General features: G+C 46.4%; 2 protein-coding genes and 1 long non-coding RNA gene across 10 annotated transcripts in view; 1 reads left to right on the top strand and 2 right to left on the bottom strand.

Moving 5' to 3' along the window:
* Positions 1 to 79: 79 nt before the first annotated feature.
* On the bottom strand, positions 80 to 20,343 carry CEP63 (centrosomal protein 63). Of its 5 annotated transcripts, none has more exons than XM_082056052.1 (15): positions 20,206 to 20,343; positions 18,805 to 18,939; positions 16,226 to 16,406; positions 14,186 to 14,281; positions 12,586 to 12,711; positions 11,711 to 11,824; positions 9,243 to 9,479; positions 8,322 to 8,467; positions 7,429 to 7,563; positions 6,702 to 6,816; positions 5,031 to 5,228; positions 4,505 to 4,591; positions 3,037 to 3,242; positions 2,175 to 2,472; positions 80 to 606 (listed from the first exon to the last, which is right to left on the bottom strand). In XM_082056052.1, exons 2-15 carry the CDS (start codon positions 18,849 to 18,851, stop codon positions 448 to 450), a joined length of 2,145 nt encoding a protein of 714 aa, XP_081912178.1. In that variant the 5' UTR covers positions 18,852 to 18,939; positions 20,206 to 20,343; the 3' UTR covers positions 80 to 447. The 5 variants fall into 5 exon arrangements, with proteins under 5 accessions (XP_081912178.1, XP_081912179.1, XP_081912180.1 ...); XM_082056053.1 differs by having other exon boundaries at positions 9,243 to 9,476; XM_082056054.1 differs by having other exon boundaries at positions 16,226 to 16,403.
* The window catches only part of ANAPC13 (anaphase promoting complex subunit 13), a 4,166-nt gene continuing 946 nt past the window's right edge, over positions 19,704 to 22,923 (top strand). Inside the window, exons 1-3 of one of the 4 annotated variants that reach the window (XM_082056061.1) lie at positions 19,704 to 20,048; positions 21,106 to 21,167; positions 21,512 to 21,637. In XM_082056061.1, the coding sequence (XP_081912187.1) occupies positions 21,539 to 21,637 (99 nt within the window). In that variant the 5' untranslated portion in view covers positions 19,704 to 20,048; positions 21,106 to 21,167; positions 21,512 to 21,538. Of the gene's footprint in view, positions 20,049 to 20,370; positions 20,467 to 20,612; positions 20,766 to 21,105; positions 21,168 to 21,511; positions 21,638 to 22,923 lie in introns of those variants that run through there. The other 3 variants (XM_082056058.1, XM_082056059.1, XM_082056060.1) reach the window with 3 other exon arrangements.
* LOC309441402 overlaps positions 22,029 to 22,923 on the bottom strand; it is a 6,506-nt gene continuing 5,611 nt past the window's right edge. The window contains exon 4 of the long non-coding RNA XR_014184367.1: positions 22,029 to 22,808. This is a non-coding gene — a long non-coding RNA (uncharacterized lncRNA). The remainder of the gene's footprint in view (positions 22,809 to 22,923) is intronic.

Genomic DNA, 22,923 nt, shown 5'->3' with positions numbered 1-22,923 from the left:
TTGATCAAAGTTCCTGATAAGAAGGCAAGATAAGTCACAAGAGATTTACTCTGCATATTTGTAAGAACAAGAAAAGAAGCAGTTCTCCATTCTGTTTTATTTCAATGCTTATACACGTATAAAATATACTTAAAATCCTTTACATTAAAATTAGCAAATGGTTTGTTTCTAAAAAACACCACCCTCTCTCCGTGAGTGAGTGCACACATACCTCTGACGCAGCTTTCTGACCTACAGCATGCTGACTACAGTACTCGTAGCGTGATACCCTCTGTCAGATCAAACATGTAGAGAGGAGTTTCTTTTCCTCAATATCCATCCTGTGGATTCAGCACAAAGTGTGAGACGGGGCCTCTCAAGCTCCCACGGCAACTGGTTCATAGGCACCTCCGCAGTCACAGTTTGGAACCATGTACGTAAACCAGCATTCAAATTCCCTACGAAATATTACTCCTGGTGTCCAAATTGCCTCACAATCTTTTCGCTCTCTTTTTTCAGCTCCTCAATGTGAGCGTTCAGGCTCTCCAGGATGTGCTGGGACCTCAGTTCTTCCTCCTCCAGGTATCTTGCAGCTATCGATCCAACTGAAGCTGTAGGCAGGGGACACTACGGGGAAACAAAGGGATAGCAAGTGTTCTTTCATTCTAAGTTTCAGCCAGAAATACTGCTGATCCACAAACTACCCAAATAAATACGCTCTTGTGTCATGTCTATGTTATTGGGCAGACTAACCACTCAGGTCTCATGCTTGTATCACAGGTAAATAAATGTCCTTCCCAACTGTCTAAGCGTCCCAAACCTTGGCCAAAACTGCAGGGAGGAAAATCAGTACCTCAACACACACAACTTCTCCATTCCAGCAGTTCTCCTCTCTAAAGTGCTGGGGGATAGAGCTGAACAGAAACAAGCTCTCCACCTGCCATAGAACTGCTGCATGTCACAGGTGGAACACCGACCCCAGAGGTATCAAAAGGAACCGACAGTTTACTTAGGGGTGATAAGGCATGTGCAAATAACAGGTTCCCGTACAGACCCAACTCCCGTGGCAGCCCACTGAACACCAGTTCACCTGGTAACGGTCAGGAAACCATCCCGAATTCTTTCCTTTACAGTCAAGAACTATTCTTAACTTGGAAAACTAACATTGTAAACTAAGCTTCATTTATGAGTTGATGAAGAGAAGCTTCCTGCACAGAGGCTAGTGAGTGACCTGTAAAGTTACTAAGGGGCTGCTTTCCATTACAGAAAACTTGCCTCGGTGTCTTGGCAAGAGAACGTAACTGGTTATTTCCAGACCCTGGAGGCTCACAGTTTTCTGGCCTTTTACCAACAGCCAGGAACACAGGGAAGCAGCAAAAAGGCTGCAGATAACAAGCAAGTCACTCCCACCCCACTATTGCTTACTGAGAATTCTCCTCTATTAATATTAAAGGAGCTGATTTAAAGACACTGGAGCCTGACCACAAGCAGGCAGTCCTAGCCAACACCAGAAGAATATTTGCATTTCCTTATAAACCTTATTTCTACCTCTCGGAACAAAAAGCAGCACATTCTCTTCTGCTAAACACCAAGCCCTAGACCTTCTCGGACCCCAGAGTGGAACTGTTCGCACTTCAGTTCCAATCCTGCAACCTGAAGAGTTTCCATTTAGAATATTGCAGTTCCCTAAGCTCCCAATATTTCTTTTTCTGGACATGTGCACAAGCTACTTTAGTCTGGAAACAATCAAGCCCTATTCCTGGTAGTAAACCTCGTCAAGATCTACAGACCTGACAAGCCTCCAGTTATCTGTGCATCAGCCTTAGAGACTTCTCTGGGTTGCCCACAAAATAAAAAGCCAAAAGCTGAAGGAGAATTCTGAAGCGATGTGAGGAGTCATGGCACACCCTGATGTACAGCATCAGTATGGAGAGAAGCGTGAGCGTAGCAAATGTACCAAATACAAATCCCTTCCCCAGGGAGCTCTGAAGAATAACCACACGGCTCCCCCTGTGCATGTACCAACCACCCAGCAGTGGTTTTTCCTCCCTATTTAACATTTGATGTGTGCTTACAGAGTCACATACACCATGCAGCCACATCATACATTCCAAAATCTGGCTCCTGGTGCCAGGTGATAACCCAGCTACATCCTCAGCTGTTGAACAGCCACCGGTTTCTATACAACTGCTTACCAAAGGCACAGATTCTCTCTGATGATTTGATCCAGATGCTTCATCTGCAAAATCGTCATTTCCATCCAGCCCATGGAGCAAAGAATCTGTTTCCACCAAGGCGCTCAAAGCAAATGGCTCCAGGCAGTTCCTGCCGCTGGCCTGGGTGGGCAGTTCACCCGTCTTGGGGGTCACAGCTCCCGTTTCAGCCGCCCCTCGCCTCTGGGACTCCCCTTCATGACGCTGAGCGGTCTCGTCAGGCTCGTGGTGTACCTTCTCTGCTTGTTCATCGTGTTTGTGCTGTGCTTCCCGAGTTGTTCTGGAAGGCAGGTTTGAACACATCACCGTTTGACAGTTTGCCTCTTAGCAGCTGAACTTTAGCAAAAACCTGCGCAGGGATAACAATTCACGCACAGATTGCTAATAGCCCTGGCAATCCCAACCGGCTCGTGTTCCATAGCACTTCTAGATGCACATCCAGTATCTCCAGGGAACGCTCTCTCGCTCTTCTGCCATTGCAGATACCAAAAACTACAGTCTGCACACCACAGGACTGCAGAAGAAACACGCACAGCCACCTGGGCCAAATCTAATCCCTTCACCAAAAGGAGCACGTACTGCTTCTCAACCTAAGGAAAAGGCAAAGGCAGTCAAAAAGACAGTCAAATACTAGCTGGTTTTGCAGAACACAGGCCAGCTGGGACTAAAAGCTATTGCGCTACTCAAAGTCAGATTCCAAAACAGTCCCTGTGTTCTCCCATATGTATTACGTGCTGGAGATGATACTGTACATAAGGCACGGCATTAAAAACCCGCACATCCTCACGCCGCCTGTTCTCATATGTATTACAGTAGCAGCATCCTCGGGGTCACGCACACCCACCTGGCCTGCGCGTCCCTGGCCTCGGGCTCTTGGTCTCGCGTCTGCTGAGCGCTGCCCTCGGGTTCATCCTGGCACGCCTGCCGAGCGAGCTCCAGCTTTGCCCTGGCCTCTGCCAGATCCTTCCGCAACTGCTGGTTCTCACATGTTAATTTACTTAGTTCAGCAGCGTAGTCTTCGCTCAGCGCCCTGAGGGTGACACCTTTTCCCTAAGAGACAGAGAAGAGCTGAAGTTAAAACTTCCAATTTGCAAGAGGCCATAGTCAAGGCTACTCCTTAAAGCACATCCTCTAATTGCAATTTTGACTCGTAAAATTTTCAAGGCTTTCATAAATGAATTATATATGCCTTATTGTGTCTGCATCCAGACAAGCTGTGCTTGTCTCTCTCACCACTGGATCCTTTTGAAAACAAGAAAATATAGACCCAGACTAGCTCAGCTTCCATTGTTTCTACTCCTGTGACATTCCCGCTTTCTTTTTGCCAACTCTATTACATTTAGATGCCTAATTCATTCTCATCACTGCTGTATCTAACGGCTTTCCAAATGTGGATTAGAAGAACCTGGCCAAGATCAGTAGCTCCTGTGCCACAGGGCTGTTGGGGGATTTAAAAATGAAACAAAACCAAACAGCATCACAAACAGGTTCCTTTCTTTCTTTCTTTCTTTCCACTTTGTTATCAAGTGCTATTAAGTCAGGCAGGCAAAAGCCCAGCAAGCACTTCAAGCAGAAAGAGCCTTAGGTCATTTCAGTCTCAAATCAGCCCCCCAAAAAGCTTTGTGTTTTCTCCACCTCACCAGCCACAAACTCCTGCTCAACAGTTTCCCAAGAGATTGGCGCATTTGACAATCACCCCAAACTAATATTAGGAGCGGACTATTTCCTTCCCACAGATCAGATATGATAAAAGCTCTGAGGATATATTCCCTTTAGGTTTTCCACTGCCCGAATTCAGACCTTGCCCCTGTGAAGTCTCCGCTGTGGTCTGTGTGAGACAGAACCTGCAAACTAGCCGTATCTTCCTGAAATGGCACTAAAATGAACCACATTTGGGGTTGTATTCCTGCTAAGCCTGCACCTTTTCCATGCTTCCATGATTCCTGCTCTCACCCCAGGAATCGCAAGGACTGAAGTAGTTGCAGCTCTGAGACAGGTCAAAAGGACAGAGATTTAGAATCAGCGGTTTAAGGTAAACCAGCATAAAATGAAGACGTAACAAAATGTACTAAAAACCATGGGCAAGACCCCATGGAGAAGAAACTGAGATGAGGGCTCTGTTTCTACAGTTCTCCATGAGTGAACTCAGTATTTCTGGGCTTTATTTCCTCACAACTTGCCCCTTTTACTTGGGTTTTAAGTTCACCAAGCTCTGCCAAGCATTTTGAGAGGCCTGTGCAAAGACTCCTGCTGTTCCCAGGGAGGGGACACGCAGCGTCCGCCCCTCCCCGTCTCTGTTCCCTCCCACACACCTCCAGCACACCGCACTCCGTCTTCTGCAGCATCTCGGAGAGATGGCGGTTTTCCATCCTCAAGGTTTCCAGCTGGACTAGAATCACCTGAGGAGACAAACAAGAAGCTCAGAAAAAAGAACACAATGCAACACATGCTCAGAAAACCCTACGGGCATTTCCCACCCTCAATTCGAGTACAAAGCAAGGTTAGGGCTGTTAATTCTGCATGGAACTTATACAAAAGACCATATAAATAACCATGCACAGTCATTTACTTCAGTTTTCAAAGATGTCACCATCCAGGCCTCGTCAGCATGAGAGATCTCAAAGAATTCTGTGGGACTGCCCGTTATAGGTTGGAAAAGCAGCAGCAAGACAGATTCAGTGAACACCATAAATTAGGAGATTTCATCAGAAGGGTCTCAAGTCTTTGTTCAAAGGTTGAAGAGAGAAGGAATCTATTAACGTAGCTAAAAACTAGGGTGGTAATTGAAGCCCTCGGATCCCTTAAAGAGAGAGCATAAGAGTCTTCTGCCTTTTTTACCCTGTGCTCCACAGCTTTCCTCTCTGCTCTTTCGATCTCTGTCCTCAGCCGTTGTTCTAGGTCTGACGTGGAGCCACTGGCAGACGCAATGGTGATGTCCCGCTGGTGTAACTCTTGTGTCAGCCTGGAGATTTCCCTCTTCATCCCTTCTAGCTCACTGCTGTGCGTCCGTTCAGCTTGAGAGAGCTGCTCTTTCAGCTGCGGGAAGACACAAGAAGACCCATAATCGGTCAAATCCCAGTCGCTTTAACTCAGTATCCTACTTCTGTGGCCAACAGAAGACAGACACCGAAGGGTTTACCATCGCTGGGCAGGCACAGGAACACTTCCATAATATAACCTTGCCATGTCCCACTCTGCGTTCCCGAGGCAGAGATGGTATCTTTAAATAGCTCCAGCCAGACTTTTCTTCCACTAATTTGTCCTAAGTCTTCTGAATCAATATTAGCTTGAAGCAACCAAAGCTACCCATGGCAGACTTCCACAAGCTAGCTATGCACAGGGTAAAAATATACCTCTTTGTTTTCCTTACTCCATTTGACGACCACTAGTCCCTGCATTATGAGAGAATAATCATTCTCTATTTACTTTCCACATGACAGGCATGATTTTATTTTTAGTACATGCAATCTCATTTATCTCTTTCCCAGTTTGGTAAGTCCTATTCCATTCAGCTGTTCCTTGTATTAAAAAACCACTCCATCCTTTTGGTCATCTTTTTCCCATACCTTATCTTGTTTTATTCAACCCTTTTTGAGATGATAGACCTGAATTGCATACAATATTCTAGTAGGCATGCCGTATTATATTTACTCAGCGACATAATAGAACAACAACATAGCATAATTTCTGCCCTAGTATTCCACTCCATTAGCCAGAAATATTAGCCACCCAAACCTCCAGGATTTTTCTGAGAATTACAAGCATTTTAGAAAATTGAACTGGATGATCTCTGCCTAGCCATGTAAATACTATACATACAGTGATTTATCTCCATGTCACCTCAATGCCTCCCAAGTATATAAAATAGAAACAACCATAATAAATCTCTCTTTCCTCCCCAGCAGCCTGTAGGAGATTCATTTATTCCGTGGCTGTTTAAATGCGTAACTGAGCACGCAGCTCCAGAAAGATCCGCACCTCTGTACATTCAGAATAAGGGATGAATGATTTTCACAAAGTGAGGTTTTACACTCAAGTCCAATAAGGTTTCTGGTCTAACCATGCAGCAGTGCAAGCTCTCACACCCACTGATCCAGACCATTATTAAAAGTCAAGCCTTTTGGAGGCTTCGGGTGCACGGAGCACTGGGCTGAGGTTCTCATGGCAGATGAGCTGCCCCATTTCTTCCAGACCCCAGTTCACCTCTGCCTATCGAAACTGAAACAAACTCCCTTATTCACATACGGACTGGAACGCATTTGAAGCCCCGTCTCAAGTGTGATAGGGCGTATTACAGCACAACCCAGGCCTAAGAGAGGCGCACAAAGCAAACCGACACCTGCAAACCCATCCTCTCGCCGCCTCCTTTGTCAGATCCGCTGCCCCCACGCCGCTCCCGCCTTTGATGCCGTTCGCAGCTTTGCTAACCGTGCGTCGGGCACACGATCCGCGTGGGAACGGCGGCTCCAAAAGTGCCTCTCCCACCCTCCCGGAACAAAGCGACGTTACCTTTTTAATCTCTGCCTTTGACTCAGTATGGTGCTCCTCCATGGACTGCAGCTCTTTGATACTCTCATCCAGCTCCTCGCTCAGCTGCACACACCTCGCATTTGAAGACACCAGGCTGGGTGCCAAATGTAAAACTAGAGATTAGAATACCCCACGGAGGAGGACATGGGGAGAGAAACTTTGATCTCCTATGTCCGTCATAACAGAAACCGGGCTCTTCACACAGAAGTTCCTTACCAAACCTTCCGTTTTGTTTACCGAAATAATTTCAAAAGAGATCAGGAAGCTGATCTAACAGATAATACCTGTTTCTTGTTTGTTTCTTTACCATAGTAAGAAGACAAACTTCCCATGCAAACATTAGCCTGAAAACCACAAACTCAGAGAGGAAGACTTGTTTATAATTCTTATTTCACAGTGAGATCTAGAGCTGGTTCTTACCAGCTGAGTAACAAAGACTCCTTAACCTATTACCACGGAAGGTGCAAGGCCTAAACAAGCTAAAACATCGAATACACCCACAGCGTGCAGTGAAGAGCAGCCAATTAGCAACGCAGTCTCACTATTAAACTCCAAAATGAATAGCGTTTGATTTCTGCAGCCCTTTGATATTTAAAATAAGCCAACAAAAATCAGCGGGACTGGTTAACGATGAATACAATATATTAGGTATTATATTACTATTTGAGTTTCATCGCACATGCAGAGGCAGCAAGCAGTTGGGTACCTGTTCTCGAGCTGAGTCACCTCTGCCTGTAAGTGCTGTTCTTTCTCCTGGGCAACATCCAGCTGCAGTAGCAGATGCTCCAGCTCCAGCCCTGGAGAAGATAGTTGCTTCTCCTGCAAGCGTTCCTCCAGAGCCCTAAGCAGAAACATGATCCTTAATTTCTGCACAAAAATGTCATGCCCAAGTTCACTAATACAGGGAACATAACCCCCATTTTCTTGGATTTCTCTGAAAAATACATGAAAAGCAACATCAGGTGACACCGGTGTGCACTGTGAATATGCAAACATGTCAGCTGGATGATGGCCCTTTGTCTGAGTTCAGGCTGGTTGAAAAAGACTTCATTTTATGCTGATGTTGGCCTCCCTGGTCCAGACAGCCTCTCTGCCATTAGACATCCAGCTCGCGGAAACAGTGCAATTGTTGGGTAACATACAGCAAAACCTTTTGATACGGCCATCAGAACTTAGAGCTTTTGCGTGTCGCCAATACAGAAGGGGAGGGCCAAGGTGATTTTGTCACATACGCAGTTACCTCAACAAGACCCTAATGTGACACCATTAAATCAGTGAGAACTTCCACCTACATGAATAAGCACATTATCACATCCTGAAAATGCCTGAGGAAAAAAAGCTCAAAAGCCCTGTGCTGCTTCCAGAACCCTAGCTAAGGAGAAAGCTAATTCCTGCCTCACTCTTGACCGAGAGAATCAGTTCAATTCAGAAGGAATGCAATTTGGCAAATGCTGCACAGCACCTGTGAGCAACCACAACTCTATATACCAACCGGCACAGATCCAGCTGTATGGAAATGCTTTTACCATCCTCAGTGTGCAAACCTGGAACACAGATCTGGATTGAAGGGCAGGAGGAGCAGCGAGGCACAGGTGCTACCTGACGAGCAGTTCTTTTGTGCGAAGAGTTTCCGTCACCCGCGCCAGCTCTTTCTGGAGCTGTTCCTGGTGCAGCCTGGAGCTGTCAATGAAATCTTCCTGAGACTGCAAGGTGGCTCGAAGTTCCATCTTCTCATCCTGTAGCACCTGCACGGGAGGGAGAAGGAATGACTGCTGCAAGATGGACCAAACCAGTTTGTTGGAATCCCAGAATGTCAGGGGCTGGAAGGGACCTGGAAAGCTCATCCAGTGCAATCCCCCCATGGAGCAGGAACACCCAGATGAGGTTACACAGGAAGGTATCCAGGCGGGTTGGAATGTCTGCAGAGAAGGAGACTCCACAACCTGCCTGGGCCAGACTCTGCCACCCTCACCAGGAACAAGTTTCTTCTCAAATTTAAGCGGAACCTCCTGTGCTCCAGTTTGCACCCATTGCCCCTTGTCCTGTCACTGGTTGTCACCCAGAAGAGCCTGGCTCCATCCTCCTGACACTCCCCCTTTCCATATTGATCCCCAGGAATGAGTCCCCCCTCAGTCTCCTCTTGTCCAGCTCCAGAGTCCCAGCTCCCTCAGCCTTTCCTCACACGGGAGATGCTCCACTCCCTTCAGCATCTTGGTGGCTGCGCTGGACTCTCTCCAGCAGTTCCCTGTCCTGCTGGAACTGAGGGGCCACAACTGGACACAATATTCCAGGTGTGGTCTCCCCAGGGCAGAGTAGAGGGGCAGGAGAACCTCTAATGCAAGGACTGGATTATTAAAGAACCCTTGGAAACACTGCAGAGCAGCACCTAGGTACCAAACCAGCTTTGAGGAACTTCACAAAGGCTCTAAAAAGAGATAGAAGCTCTGGGATGAAGAGCCCTCCTGCTCCTTCTCCCACGCACCGCTTTATATTCAGTTTGCTACCAGTTCCTCCGCTGACCTCTAGCATTTTCTTGGATTCCCTTAACTCTTCTTGAGCTCTTTGCTGATCTTCCAGAATCATCTGATTGTGCTCCGTCAGGTCGTCCACTCTCATGTTGAGCCTCTCCAGCTCCAGCTCATTGGCACAGATAGCATCATTGGCCCTCTCCAGTTTGCTGGTTAAGTGCTGGATTTCCGAGCGGCTCGCCAGCTCCACCGACTCCAGGATCTGCTTCCGATTGGCAAGCTGAGTCTGCTGAGACCAATTGGTTTGCGTTAAAGCTAAATTAGAAAAAACACGGGAGATCAAAACTACATTCAAAACCACAACTGATTTCTTTGTGTAACAAGTTCCAAAAGGTGTTCAAAGTGAATCTTGGAAAAGAGGATCTCAAATCCCTCAGGTTGTCTGAGCATGAACTGTCTAAGAACAAAGCTGCCTACTGATTTTTGCTCATTGAGCTAAGGCTAGATCAGGAGAAATGCATGTAAGGAGGTTTGCAGATACCATGCACAAGCTAGAGATTACCCACTCACTAATTCCACACCAGGACAGAAAACAGCTCTTGCTGCACAATGGAAAAAAGACAAGCACCAAAAAGATCAAAACCCAAACTAGGTGTAACTCTCAATTATGTTTTGCTTTAGGCAGTAAATATTTGGTTTTATCAACCTGCAAGAATGCTCACTTTGAATATTTCATTTTTCTAATGGCAGACAAAAAAGCTATAAGGAACATATGACTAGCAAACAATACCTGCTCTATTATTTATAGGCACAATACTTTATTTCACAGCATTTCTTTCCACACAGCTAGCTGGTGAAATTTAACAAGCCAGCTCTCATATAAGCTTCCAAGAATATTTACTACTTATAGTCCCTTTTTGTGTAGTACCTCCTAACTTTTAAGAGCTGAAACAAACTATCTGAGTAGTCCTTTACGTCCAGTTTCTAAGAGTAGCAATTCCTGCCAGCTTCAGAATCACCACATGCCTTGATTTACTGCCTGACACATAATAACTCATAACTGAGAAAACTATGGGAACCATGCATTTGGAAGACTACGGTATAATTTTGATTACAGCCGTTTCATTATTTGAATAGTCACAACAGAAAACGTAATCAGGAGAGGCACGAGTTTAAGGTCCAGCCTCTCTGCACCCAAGAGACCGGAGTACCAGACTACAGAATATTTATTGCTGCATTAAGAAAACATTTAAGCTATCTCTCGTTTCCAGCCACAGAACACGCAGGACAGTCCAGAAGTCCAAGTTTCACCTGAGGACTTTAAAGGCTGCAGGTTTTAAGGGAAGGTGCTCGTCCCTGGGTAAGAATGCTGGGCCGCCCTGAGCTGTTCTGAAGCACAGGAGGGGAAGGCACCTCAAAGAAGAGATGGGGAAGTACCCTGTGGTCATAGATCTCAGCCTGACCTTGTGCCAGAAAAACACCAAGCATCCAAAACGCACAGAAACAAGGGCAAAAGAAATAGCACTTTCGTGTCAGGCTTTTCAAAGACATTGAGGATTCGGGCAGTGCATTCACAGCACCTAAGTCATCTACATCGCTTAGGAAAAATCTGCCCAGATTTCTGTGTTTCTGCTGCCCAGTCAGAAGAGTTCCTCTGCGCCCCAGTGTTGCAGCCAGCACTCCAAGGACACAGCTGCTCCCAGACAATTGAGCTATCAACGGTACAAAGACAGCGGAGCAGCAAGACCTTCTGCTCAGCCACTCTCCCTGCATTTGCAGCTCTGCCAATGTCAGCCTCTCACAAAGCCCCTGTCAGAACCAGCTTCAATCCTGTCATCACAACCTGCCTCCTCGCAGGAGCTTCCACTCAAGAGCAACTCAGGAGCCCATTAAGCGCAAAGCCCCCAGCAAGAGCTTCTCATCAGTGTCTGCGGTGATTGTGTCAGTGTGACTTCACAGCTGCGCTCGAGGTCAATCCATCTCGCTCTGCCGCAGCACCACTAACAATTGGTTTTTCAGGAACAGCAGCCCCACCACTTCTTACCTTGAAGAGACTTTAAAAAATAAAAGAAGAGGAGGCTGAAAACTGCTGTTACTTCAGTACTTTGTTGAAGTTCTGTCCTAGGGGAAGACTATTTCCCAGCATCATCCTCTGAGCTGGACCCACCAGGTACATATGTAGCTCCTGGCAGCTGTGAGCTGGACGTGATGTAACAGGTATTTTAAAGTGTAATATGCTGTGGTGTGTGCCTCTGAGGGAAAGCTTCATCCTACTGTCTTCCCTACTAATTGGAGGGGTGGCAGGGAGAGCTGCACAAGGTTTATCTAACCTCTGCTGACAGACTCCAGATCTTTTTTTCCATACCAGTAAACCTTATTCCACCAGGACATTAAAAGTCATTTCAATGGCAACCTCAACTGGATGCGAGCCTGAATGATTTCATCAGTCTCTGCCTCCCCTCCCACCTGCTGCCACAAACAAAACAACAAAAAAACCCTTGCAGCGCATGTTAATTGTACCTGAATGAGCTCAGACTGCTCAGCCAGGGCCTTCCTCTGCGCTTCCAGCGATGCCACCTGCTGCTGGTACAGCAACCGCTGCTTCTCCCAGTCAAGTGATTTTTGACGAAACTCCTGCAAGGACAGCAGGGGTGGCTCGGAGCACTATGTCCACACAGCTGACAAGAGCCCCCTTCTAGTTGCCCTCCACGTTTTCTTTCTCTATGCACCGCATCCTCACACACCTTTCCCCGCAGCAGGGAAACCATTAGCCAGCCGTTTGATGCACCAGCCCAGCGGTACAAAACCCCTCACATACTGTGCTCGCTGTATTTCTTCCCCTCCCGAGTTAAAACGTCAGTGTCAATTATTGCTGTTTAGAAATGTTAAGTGCTAACAGATTCATGGCTAGTTGCATGGATTTGCTGTCAGAGGCTTGACAATTCAGACTGGCTTTAGCTTCCAAATCAGGTTGCTATTGGAAGTGCTAAGATGGCAAGTATGAACTACAGAATTTTAATGCTAATGTCTGCTTCAGAAATTGGACACTGCATCAGTCAGATGTGTTTGTTAGCCACATCTTCGGGGTACAGCAGAAGAAAATTGAGTGTGGTTGAGCTCAGCACAGCAGAAAGATTAAAAGATGAGACAGGGTTGAGAAGTTATTTGACATGTAGGCTCTCTCTTCCTCAAAGAAGTGAGATGACAGCCTCACCACACTGCAATTCATTCCACTCACATAATTAAATAACCCTCGCACCACCTTCTTCCTTTTATTCAGTCTAAGAACAGCAGTGTAGTTTATCCTGTGAACTCAGCAGCCTCAATGTAGGAAGTCATCCCAAAAGTCAGTTAATACATACAAACTCGGACTAGCATGTTTTTTCACTCCATACCTCCAGCTTCCTGGTCAGGCGGCTTATTTCAAACTGGTCCTCTCCTTGTCCCTTGTTGGCTTCTCCTCTGGCTTCTCTTAGTTGTTTCTTCTGCAGCTTCTCATAGCTCCTCCTCAGCCTGGACAACTGCGAGGAACACAGGGAGAGGGACAACACTGCGCAAGGCCCCAGGGCAGGAATTAAACGGCGCTTTGAAAGGCAGCACACAAAACAGCTTCACACAAACAATTCCCCCAACCAAGGCCACACAGCCCGCAGGCGAAGGCAAAATACGCCACATTATACAAGAGCAGCGACATGCCACTGAAGTTGTGACATCAGCAGCTCTAATTAGACCTCTGTCTTACCACTATGACTAAAATACTGAGAAAGTGGAGGTTTGCAGGTCGATGTTAAGGCAGCAAGAGCGTGGTGTCCCTCTCCCCCAGCTCCACGCAGAGGTGCAGTTTTGGACGTGACCAAAATACACCTGTGAAGCTCAGGTGGGAACTGGAACTCTTCTGCTTAGAGATTTGCGAATTGCCATTACACACAATATCAACACTGCTTCACCTCTCGTTTTGTGCTGTTTCACAACGCGTGGAGAATGCCAACAGAAAATATCACTCCTACGCCTACTGCTAGAACGCTACAGTTGTATCAGAAGCAGGAATGAGGAAAAAACTCTTGACATCTCAATGACCCTCTGCGCAAATAATCACTTTGGACTTGCGCAGAATTCTCCATCTGATGAGCGCCTCCAACTCAACTATTAAATAGAAAGTTTCCAAGCAGCCACAGGAATAGAGAAATCAGCATTCCCTTTTTACTGACAGAGAAATCTGAGCCCAGGGATGAACGGGAGGACCATGAGAAGCAAAACGCTGGTCACAAAACGTTCTCCAGAGCCCCGAGTCAGCAAAGTACCTCAGCACATTCAAAGGGAATGGACAGATGTACAGAGTTAAAATACAAAAGGAGATTACAGGTTTATTCTTTCAAGAATCTCAGGGAGGCAGACACTGTACCTGTAGTTTTCCTGGTAATGGTGGTAAACTCAAAAGAATTTCTCCCCAAAACAAGACTAAGAACAAAAGACTGAAGAATATCGGAGCTTAATGTCATCTACATTAATTTTGTGTGGGGAAAATATCGACACATTGCAATTTTGGCCGCAACACACACACACTGTATTTTAGCCTTCACAGTTTAGGCAGATCTGCCAATGCATCTCAGCTTCGCTTTGCGGTTTTATCCACAATTGCACTGGAACATCTAGTGAACAAAGGCTGCTAGTCATACTGGCTAGTAACGCGTTTTAAATGCAGACAGATGCCTTCTGCTGTCAAAGCAGAGACCACCAAATTAATTTAACTTATGGCTTACAGTGAGCAGGAACTAACAACAGTTTTCTGTTTGTCACCAAGTTCCTCCAAAGGTCAGAAACCAATCCTAATGAAGCCCAAAAATGTTACTCTGTGTACACTCTACGCTCTGTTTTGTAAGAACATTACAAGACTGACAAGTTTTAAAACCACGGCATTTAAACAAAAGCAGTGATGCAAAGTATTTCACCCATCAACTAGGACCTGAAACCCAATCTTCTCTTTTTGCAGCTCACCTCCTCTTGAAATTTCTTCAGCTGTTGTTCATATTCTCTAACCATGTCCTGCTGGGCTTTTTCCATGTCTTCTACCTGGTGACGCAACAGGCCAACCTGAGAGTTAAAAAGCAAATACATAAAACAATAGAAATGGACTTTATTGTCAGAAGGTACTGAGATTAGGTTTCATTTCATAAATACAATATAATATGCTGTCATAGTAGGAGGTAGATGACTATTAAACGACCCTAATTCTGTTAACAACTGCATGTTTCCATGGGGCCACTCATCATGAATCAGATTAAGTCTAGGCCTAAACCTTTACTAGGCTGGGGTCAACTGTTTCTGTCCCTGCTTCTTGTTTTGAGCCACTTGCTGGCTTTTGTTTTTGGGGATGAAACTGGTGGTTTTGGCTTGTGTCAAAAGGCTATTTTTATCTGGCATTTTCACTGAATTCTTCATAAACGTGCATTATGATTTCAAGCTATCCACCAAGAGAAGGATGGCACATCTTTATCTTGCTATGCTCAAATGAATTGATTCTGAACAACACATGGAGGTGAGGGGGGCAAAAAAAGAAATGGGGCTTTGAAATTCATGTGAAGACTCCCTGACATTGATTCAAAAACTCCTGTGACTCATTCTTGTCTTTTTTCCCCCCATCTTTTTCCCATCCACAAGCCAAAGTGGCCACCTTTCTAACTGCAGGTTCAAAGGACAGCAAGCCAACAACTTAAAATTTAGAAGAAACCGCCGCAGAAAATGTGTGTGAGTAGAACAAAAGCATGAATATACTCCAGTAGTGACTTTAACCATGGTTTATACAGTTCAGTTTTGAAACCGATGTTTGCTTTTAGGGGTACGAAATATTTCAAAAGTGTCTTGAGAAAACACAATTGAGAATAACGATGACAACCTATAAGATAAAAGTCCCTGCTCTTGCACATGAAAATCCCGTGGCATGACTCCAGATTTAACAACTCTGTAACAAAGACACGAATTCCAAACCTTGCCTGCAGACCAGAAGCAGCACCTGATGGTATTAACGAGAAACTACCAAGTCCTTAACCCACTGTTGCTACAGCCTGTCACATTTCTCTTTATTTTACCAGATTCTGCACCAAATTACCAAAAGCTACAGCAGTACTTGGGTAATTTTGAGCATGGAAGAAGAGCTGCAGTATAGTTGTACAGGCACCCAAAAAACCCAAGTGCTTATGCAGTTATCCGCTGGCTTTCAACCCAAGAAGTCAAAGCAACTTCTGCAGAGGGTTGCCAAGATGCAATTTGTAGCAAACAGTCCACCAAAAGATGGGACACAGCAGCTAGAAATATAAGGACAAATTTCAAACACTTCCAGAAAAAGTTAGTGTGGCTAAATCTTAATACACAGCCACTCCAATGCCTGCTGGCTTTCTCTGATTCTACAAATGATACATCTATTGATTTGCACAAGAAAAAGTTAATGGTCAACACCCTACGCAAAAACTTCACCTACTGGTACTACTCCACCAATACAGAAATTTGTTGTGCCTTCCACTGATGGCTACAAAACCCGAGCTGCATAAAATAGCCCTTGGAGAACCTGCCAGCAATATCTTGGTGTAGTTGACACCACTAAGTGGTTTTTCTCTACCAATGACTGCAGGTTGCTGGGCTGTCAATGACTGTTGTATCCAGATGCCACAGCTCCGGGTCCTCTCTAGAAACCGGGACCGTTCAGGCTGTGGAGTTCCAGTAACCCTTAGGCAGCTGATCGCTTGGCTCTGAATGATCAACCAGACACCTTGTTCCAACAGGCTCCTTGGGAAATCCTATTCCTGATTTCCAGCTATGAGACAGGATCCTGTTTTGCTGAGCACAGCTATTTGCTAAAGTTAACTCCTCATTTTGCCCTGGCATTTAAATATTAATTAAAAAAAAAGAAATCAAAATTATGAAACAATATCCCAAACTATGCAAAACTCTGAAATTAAGGTTCTGTCTTTACATTGTATTTGTAACATATAAAACACACATGTTGACAACAATCCCAAAACTGTGAACTCCAGGCGGTACCTCCTTATATTTTTCCTGCAGAGCGGCCTTGGCAGAGGAAAGTTCTTTCTCCCGAGCACTCAGACAGGCTTCCAAAGCCCGAGTCTGCTCTTCCCATTCGGCTTTCTTTTGAGCCACCATAATGTCGATCTGCTTCATCAGCTCCTGCAGCTCGGCCTCGCAGGAGTTCAGGAACCCGCTGCTGCAGGGAAAGAGGGAGAGCTCACTAAAAGGCACCACCAGCGCAGGTCCAGCGTCCCAGACCAACAAAGGCAGCAGAAAATAGTTATTTGCACCAAGGGATTAACTCCGTACATGCAGCGTGTTGAACTCTACGCAAATTAGCTTGTGGAGAAGTATGTTAATGTTTGTGTGAAGGGAGTATCTCACAAGTGATGGGTTGATATCACTGGGCAGAGAACTAAATTTGGCAATGACCGGTGAAGAATACTCCAAAAATCCCATTGAGAACAAACGACCTAAATGCTTTAAATGCAGGGGGTTTATCTTCTATGCAGAGAACCGTCACAAGCACCTATAAGCTCTTCTCCCCTTGCCTCACCACTATGCATTATCAAAAGAAACCAGAGCATGTTTTATTCATATTTTGTATTTGCCTTAATTGCTCTCCAGGCAGAGGCATTTTATACCAAGTTTCAGCCACCAGAGAAATCTTACAGCTCCTGAAAGCAGAAGTTTATCGCAAATGCAGACAAACCCCCAAGCAGAGGGGGCTGGATGACAACATGATAATGAAGAATAAACCACTCGCAATCCATTGGGGAGAGCGTGCTCCCTAGCGACGCTAAGGTTTCTAATTTGGTGCAGTAATTATTGAAGCTGGTTCGACTAACTCTTCTAAAACTTTGCAAGCTGCTAAGCCAGGGACAATATTAAGGCTTGCAAGACTCAGCCCTAGAGGGTGGTGAACTCTATGATGATCTTTACCCCTTTAATTTGCCTGTCAAATATCAAGCGCTGCGAAGAAATGGAAATCAATAGGTGAAGGGATTGAAATGTCTCTGTTCCCCCAGAGCATATGCACACTTCACAACTTGGCAGTTTTTCTATAGGGAAAGAAATACTTCTTAAAGGAGCCAAAATCAGTTAAATTGGAAGTTCAGCCTGTCCTGTGATTTAACCAAAAATTAGCAGCTATTATGCAGAGCAAGAACATTTCATTCACAGCATCTGCTAATATAAAGCGAAGACTAAACTTGATTTCTGCAACCAGTTCTCTGTTGAAGACATGTTATCGGTAACCTGGAGTCACATTCTCAAAGCTGACTATGAAAATGGTATCAGTGACTTTTGCTTCACACTTAATACAAAATATTCTTTTCCATCCTTGGCACTGCTCTTGGGAATCCAAAAGTCTAAATGCTTTCACCTGAGACATTACGGATTCTTCAGAGATGAACGGGACTCTGCAGTTTCCACATGAGCAGGAAATAATCACGTTTTCAATAAAAACAGATTACAGAGTCATGTCTCATTAACCTTGCAAGGTGGTTGGAATTTTTTTTTACTCATGCCTTTAATTACTAATGCTCCTGATGTTAGATGGTAAGGGTTTACAGCAACAAAAAGAGGAAGATGTAAAACTAAATTTCTAGCAATGGAGACTACAGATTATTGCAGAGCCAGCTCATCCAGTGAATGCATCTGCACCAGCCAAAGGCCACGGCACACTCCATAGGGCAGGAGGCTGTGCTGCCATCCAGAGACCTGGACAGGCTGGAGAGCTGGGCGGGGAGAAATTTAATGAAATAGAACAAGGGCAAGTGCAGAGTCTTGAATCTGGGCAGGAACAGCCCCAGGTTCCAGTGTAAGTTGGGGAACGAGCTGTTGGAGAGCAGTGTAGAGGAAAAGGACCTGGGGCTCCTGGGGACAGCAGGGTGACCATGAGCCAGGAAGGCCAATGGTACCTGGGGTGGGTTAGAAGGGGGTGGTCAGTAGGTCAGAGAGGTTCTCCTGCCCCTCTACTCTGCCCTGGGGAGACCACACCTGGAATCTTGTGTCCAGTTGTGGCCCCTCAGTTCCAGCAGGACAGGGAACTGCTGGAGAGAGTCCAGCGCAGCCACCAAGATGCTGAAGGGAGTGGAGCATCTCCCGTGTGAGGAAAGGCTGAGGGAGCTGGGGCTCTGGAGCTGGACAAGAGGAGACTGAGGGGGGACTCATTCCTGGGGATCAATATGGAAAGGGGGAGTGTCAGGAGGATGGAGCCAGGCTCTTCTGGGTGACAACCAGTGACAGGACAAGGGGCAATGGGTGCAAACTGGAACACAGGAGGTTCCACTGAAATATGAGAAGCAACTTGTTCATGGTGAGGGTGGCAGAGCCTGGCCCAGGCTGCCCAGGGAGGTTGTGGAGTCTCCTTCTCTGCAGACATTCCAACCCGCCTGGACACCTTCCTGTGTAACCTCATCTGGGTGTTCCTGCTCCATGGGGGGATTGCACTGGGTGAGCTTTCCAGGTCCTTTCTGACCCCTGACATTCTGGGATGCTGTGACTCCAAAACCCTGATTTAAGCAACAGAAGCTTTGTCTTGATACCAGGCAAGGTTAAAACTTAACTGGTTTATACTGTTGCATACATACCTCCCCTGCCCATTTCTTTGCATCCCTTCCAGCAAAGCCTCCATCATGGAACGCCAGTGGCTTCAGCAGCTAGGACAGCACGCAAAAGCTGCGCTCACCTATGGCAACACGCCAACAAGGCGCTTCTCCATCCACCTGCACAACAAGCACAAGCCCACGGAGGAAAGAAGCTTAAAAAAATTCGCAATTAGCACACAATTACAGGTGATGAAAGCAGCGGTGTCTGTTGCAGACTATGTTAAAGACACCACGCAGTGTACAGTTGCATTCAGAACACATTGCTAGTTTCTACCGTTTTGAGAATTTTCTTGTAAACTAGCACTAATTCTTTAAAAATCCCTCTAGTGCCTCCAGCTAGGAAAATAGGTAGTACAGGTTTACAGTGGCAGTGGGTTCTTGTAGTTAAAAATGACCTTCTTTAAGTCATGTATGGATGGACACACACAGTTTCACCTATTTGTGAAGCAAGAAAGTTAAGAGCAAATATAGTGAATTTAAAAAAACACACCCAGAAACTAGAGTTCATTTCCATGGCTCTGTAACAGAAAAAGGGTTAAACTCATCCTGACGATACAAAACTACACTTCGGCTTTACTCCATGGAGGTATCCACACAATATTCTATTTCTAAAATATTAATGCGCTTTCTCAAGTATTTAGAGAGGGACCCTCACGACATCTTTCCTCAAAGGTTAATAGGGCGTTATTAAGCTGTTGACAAAAGGGGGAGCAGCGCACAGAAAGGCAAAACTCTTCACTTCTATCAGAGCTCCTACAGCATTTTAACCAGCACCCAGAGATTAAAGCCCGTCCCCAGCTGTATTTTAAACCTCACACGTACAGAAAATATATATTGCACTGAGGAAAAGTTAAAGAAAATAAAATCCTATCCCTATTGTGATACAGCGCTAATGAAATTCAATCAGCACACTGAACATATTTGTTAATTTCATATGTTTTGACCACTCAAGCTTGCAAGGAACTCAGTGAAGACCCAGGGGGATGTTTTGCCACAAGAGGAAACAATCTGCCATTAACCACAGCTGAAGCAACGCGAGCCGGCCTGAACCTTCTGAAAATGAAGAAAATGGAAGCATTTTTTTTCAAAAAAAAGGAGATAAAACATTTAAAAGTCAACAAGGTTTAGAAGGAATCGTAGCAGTAGAGTCAAGTGGAGACAATCTGACAATACGCAGGATTTAAGAATACTGCCCCGGAGGAAAGGTTGGGATTGTTTTGCATTAGGTATGTATATATAAAAATAAAACAGAAGATGCAATTCTAACGCGTTGCCGGCAGCGCGGCTACAACGAACAGGAAAGCTCGACCCGCGGCGCAGCAAAACCTCCCCGGGTGACCCGGTGCGCGTCCCCGCCCCCCAGCGAGCCCCACGAACACGCACCCTCGTCCTCCCGTGTTTTAACTCCTGCCCAGCGGGCGCGCGGGCGCTCCTCGGCCGTTTACACACGCGCGGAGCCCGGGCCGGCCGCGACCGTTGGCGACCGTTAGGGAGGGCGGGAACCCAGCAGCGGCTCCCCCCCCCTGCCACCGGTCGGTCGAACTGTCCCCCCTCACAACCCAACGGCGGAGCCGCCCCGGGCCCGGGCGGGCACTGCGGCTGCGCGGCCCCCGCGCCTGCGCGCTGCCGGCGGACACGGGCAGGGTATGGCGGCCGGGGCACCGCGAGGGGACGGGGGCACCGCGGGGCTGAGGGGGCTTGGGCCTGTCCCCGCCCCGGAGGCGAGGACGAGGCATGGCCGGGTGGCTCCTGCGCCCTCCCCCGAGCGCCACGTTTTACATCAATATCGGTTGTGTGTAGCGCTGGCGCGATCGAGGCGGCGGGTGACAGCACCGGGTCACACAGGGGCGAGCTCCTGAGGTGGCGTTGCCAGGAGGGCAGAATCCCGAGCAAAGGAGACAAGAAATCCCCGAATGATTCTAGTAGCTGAGTGTGTAAGAGAGGTCTTACTTCCCTCTTGTTTCACCAGTTTCCTGGACTTAATATTAGGCTTATAGAATAATTCATATGAGACTTTTAGAATAATGTTCTTATTGAACTTGGATGTGGGGAACAATTTCTTCCCCAAAGGGCTGTGGGGCATTGGAACAGGCTGCCCAGGGCAGTGCTGGAGTCACCATCCCTGGAGGGCTGGACAGAGATGAGGTTCTCAGGACATGGGGTATTGCCAGGGATGGGGTAACAGTTGGTCTTGAGGGTCTTTTCCAACCAAAATCATTCTGTGACTCTGGCTTCAGCAGCATTTCTTGTGCCATTAAACGCTTTGTTCTGTGTCTTTCCCAGGCTGGCAAAGGTGTGTGAATTACGTTGCTGAGCGGGGACTGCAGGGGAGTCGGCAGCAAACGGTAAGCAACGGTTCTGCGCACAGTTAGAAGGGACGGGGAGAGCTCTACATCCTCAAGCTCCCTCAAAAGAGACCTCTAAAGATCAGGAGCTTGTAAATCTCTATAATTAGTAATAACGGGCCAGTTTTATATATTCATCGACCTTCAATTCAGTGTTCTTTTCAGACAAAGTAGTTATCCTGTGGTTATAACCCCTTTTTGAGTGGATTAGGAAAAGCAAGGTTTTCCCTGAAAGTTTAAGCTTAATAGAAATCAGATCAAAACTGGAACAAGCCCATAGTCCAAACTCCAGCTACGTGGCTGGGGACATGGGTGTTAGAAACCCTGTCTGCTTTGTGTCACAGATTTAGCTGTACTCGCCTGCTGCAAGGATGGACAGCGAAGTGCAAAGGGACGGCAGAATCCTGGATTTGATCGATGACGCCTGGAGGGAAGATAAATTGCCGTACGAGGATGTGGCGATCCCTCTGGTAAGGTGAATTGCTGCTTATCAATCCGAGTTAGGGCTGGTGTGTTTATCACAACCCCTTCCAAGAAACAACACAGGATTGTTTGTGGTGGAGCTAATTTGTACAAAAGGTTCCCGGGATGGATGTGACTCACTTGTTTTCTCTCCTATATGACACTCATTCCTATGCACATACAAGGACATGGATGTTTCTCTCCCCCCCCGCCCTGACCAGTTGCAAAATCTCCTTAGAACTGGAGTGCCCTTCCCATCACACAATTCTGGGTTTGGCATCAGGGGGAAGCAGAATCATCCTTTCTCAGTGCTTCCCCTTCGCTTTACTAGTGTTTGAAGTGGTTTCCCAGTTGGTTTGTAGAACAGATCAGCCTCACACTGACAGTTACAGTCTTGGTTACGCTTTATTTCCACCTTCTGGGGACTGATAGGCTGCTGGTTTCTTTAGCACAGAGACACTTCCAAATTGCCAGTGACATGGTTCAAGCTTTAGCCCACACACTGCTGTGTTTTCAGAGAGGACAAGGAGCAGCTACACACCTCCAAAATCCATCCATACAACACACAAAGTTTTACTGCCAAAATCTGGGCTGGAGGGAACGATCCTGCAGAAGTGCAATTCTCAGACACGAGAGCCCAAACCCCTCTTTGCTTGGGATAACCTCTACTAGGCACGTCAAATATTATAAACTAATTCCTTGTTGATATTTGCCTTTGTCCAAGTCAAGAAACACAACTGTTTCTTTCCTTACAGCCATCTCTTGAGCTACTTACCGTCACATACAGATGGCAGCCGCAGAGCGGGAGGCCTTAGCAACTCCCAATAGCAAGAAAGGCCTGGCTGTGGAAATAAACATCCCCATGGATGGGATTGGTTCTGAGCACGTATCAAAACCAGCACAGATTCACAGGAGGCCGAGTACAGCAGCATTGTAAAGGAGCAAACAGAATGGCTGTAAAGTGGCACATGAGCCTGTCCTGGGCATCTGAGCCAGGGCTCACACCAGAGATTCCCATGAACTCAAACAGGCTCAACTCACATGCTGTTTTCAAAACTCAAAAGTTTTATTTAGCTCATGCTGGGTTTTCCAGAGATCCTGAACTCCAAATTCTTGCCCAAGTAGTATCTGGCAGAATAACACATACTCTGTGTGGCTGTGACACCAAGAACAAATAACCTAGGGAGGGAAGACGAAATCTCAGTTAAACTAAAGCTGGTCCTTACTGTGTCAGGAGCAGCTCTGTGTTGCACCTGGCAGGGGTTTCTGACTTGAGCTGCTGATACAACACAGC

This window comes from Streptopelia decaocto (assembly GCF_964273445.1).
Source record: "Streptopelia decaocto genome assembly, chromosome: 6".
Taxonomy (NCBI): Eukaryota; Metazoa; Chordata; class Aves; order Columbiformes; family Columbidae; genus Streptopelia; species Streptopelia decaocto.
The sequence above is the reverse complement of the archived record's forward strand: the minus strand, read 5'-3'. Positions and strand labels throughout refer to the sequence as shown.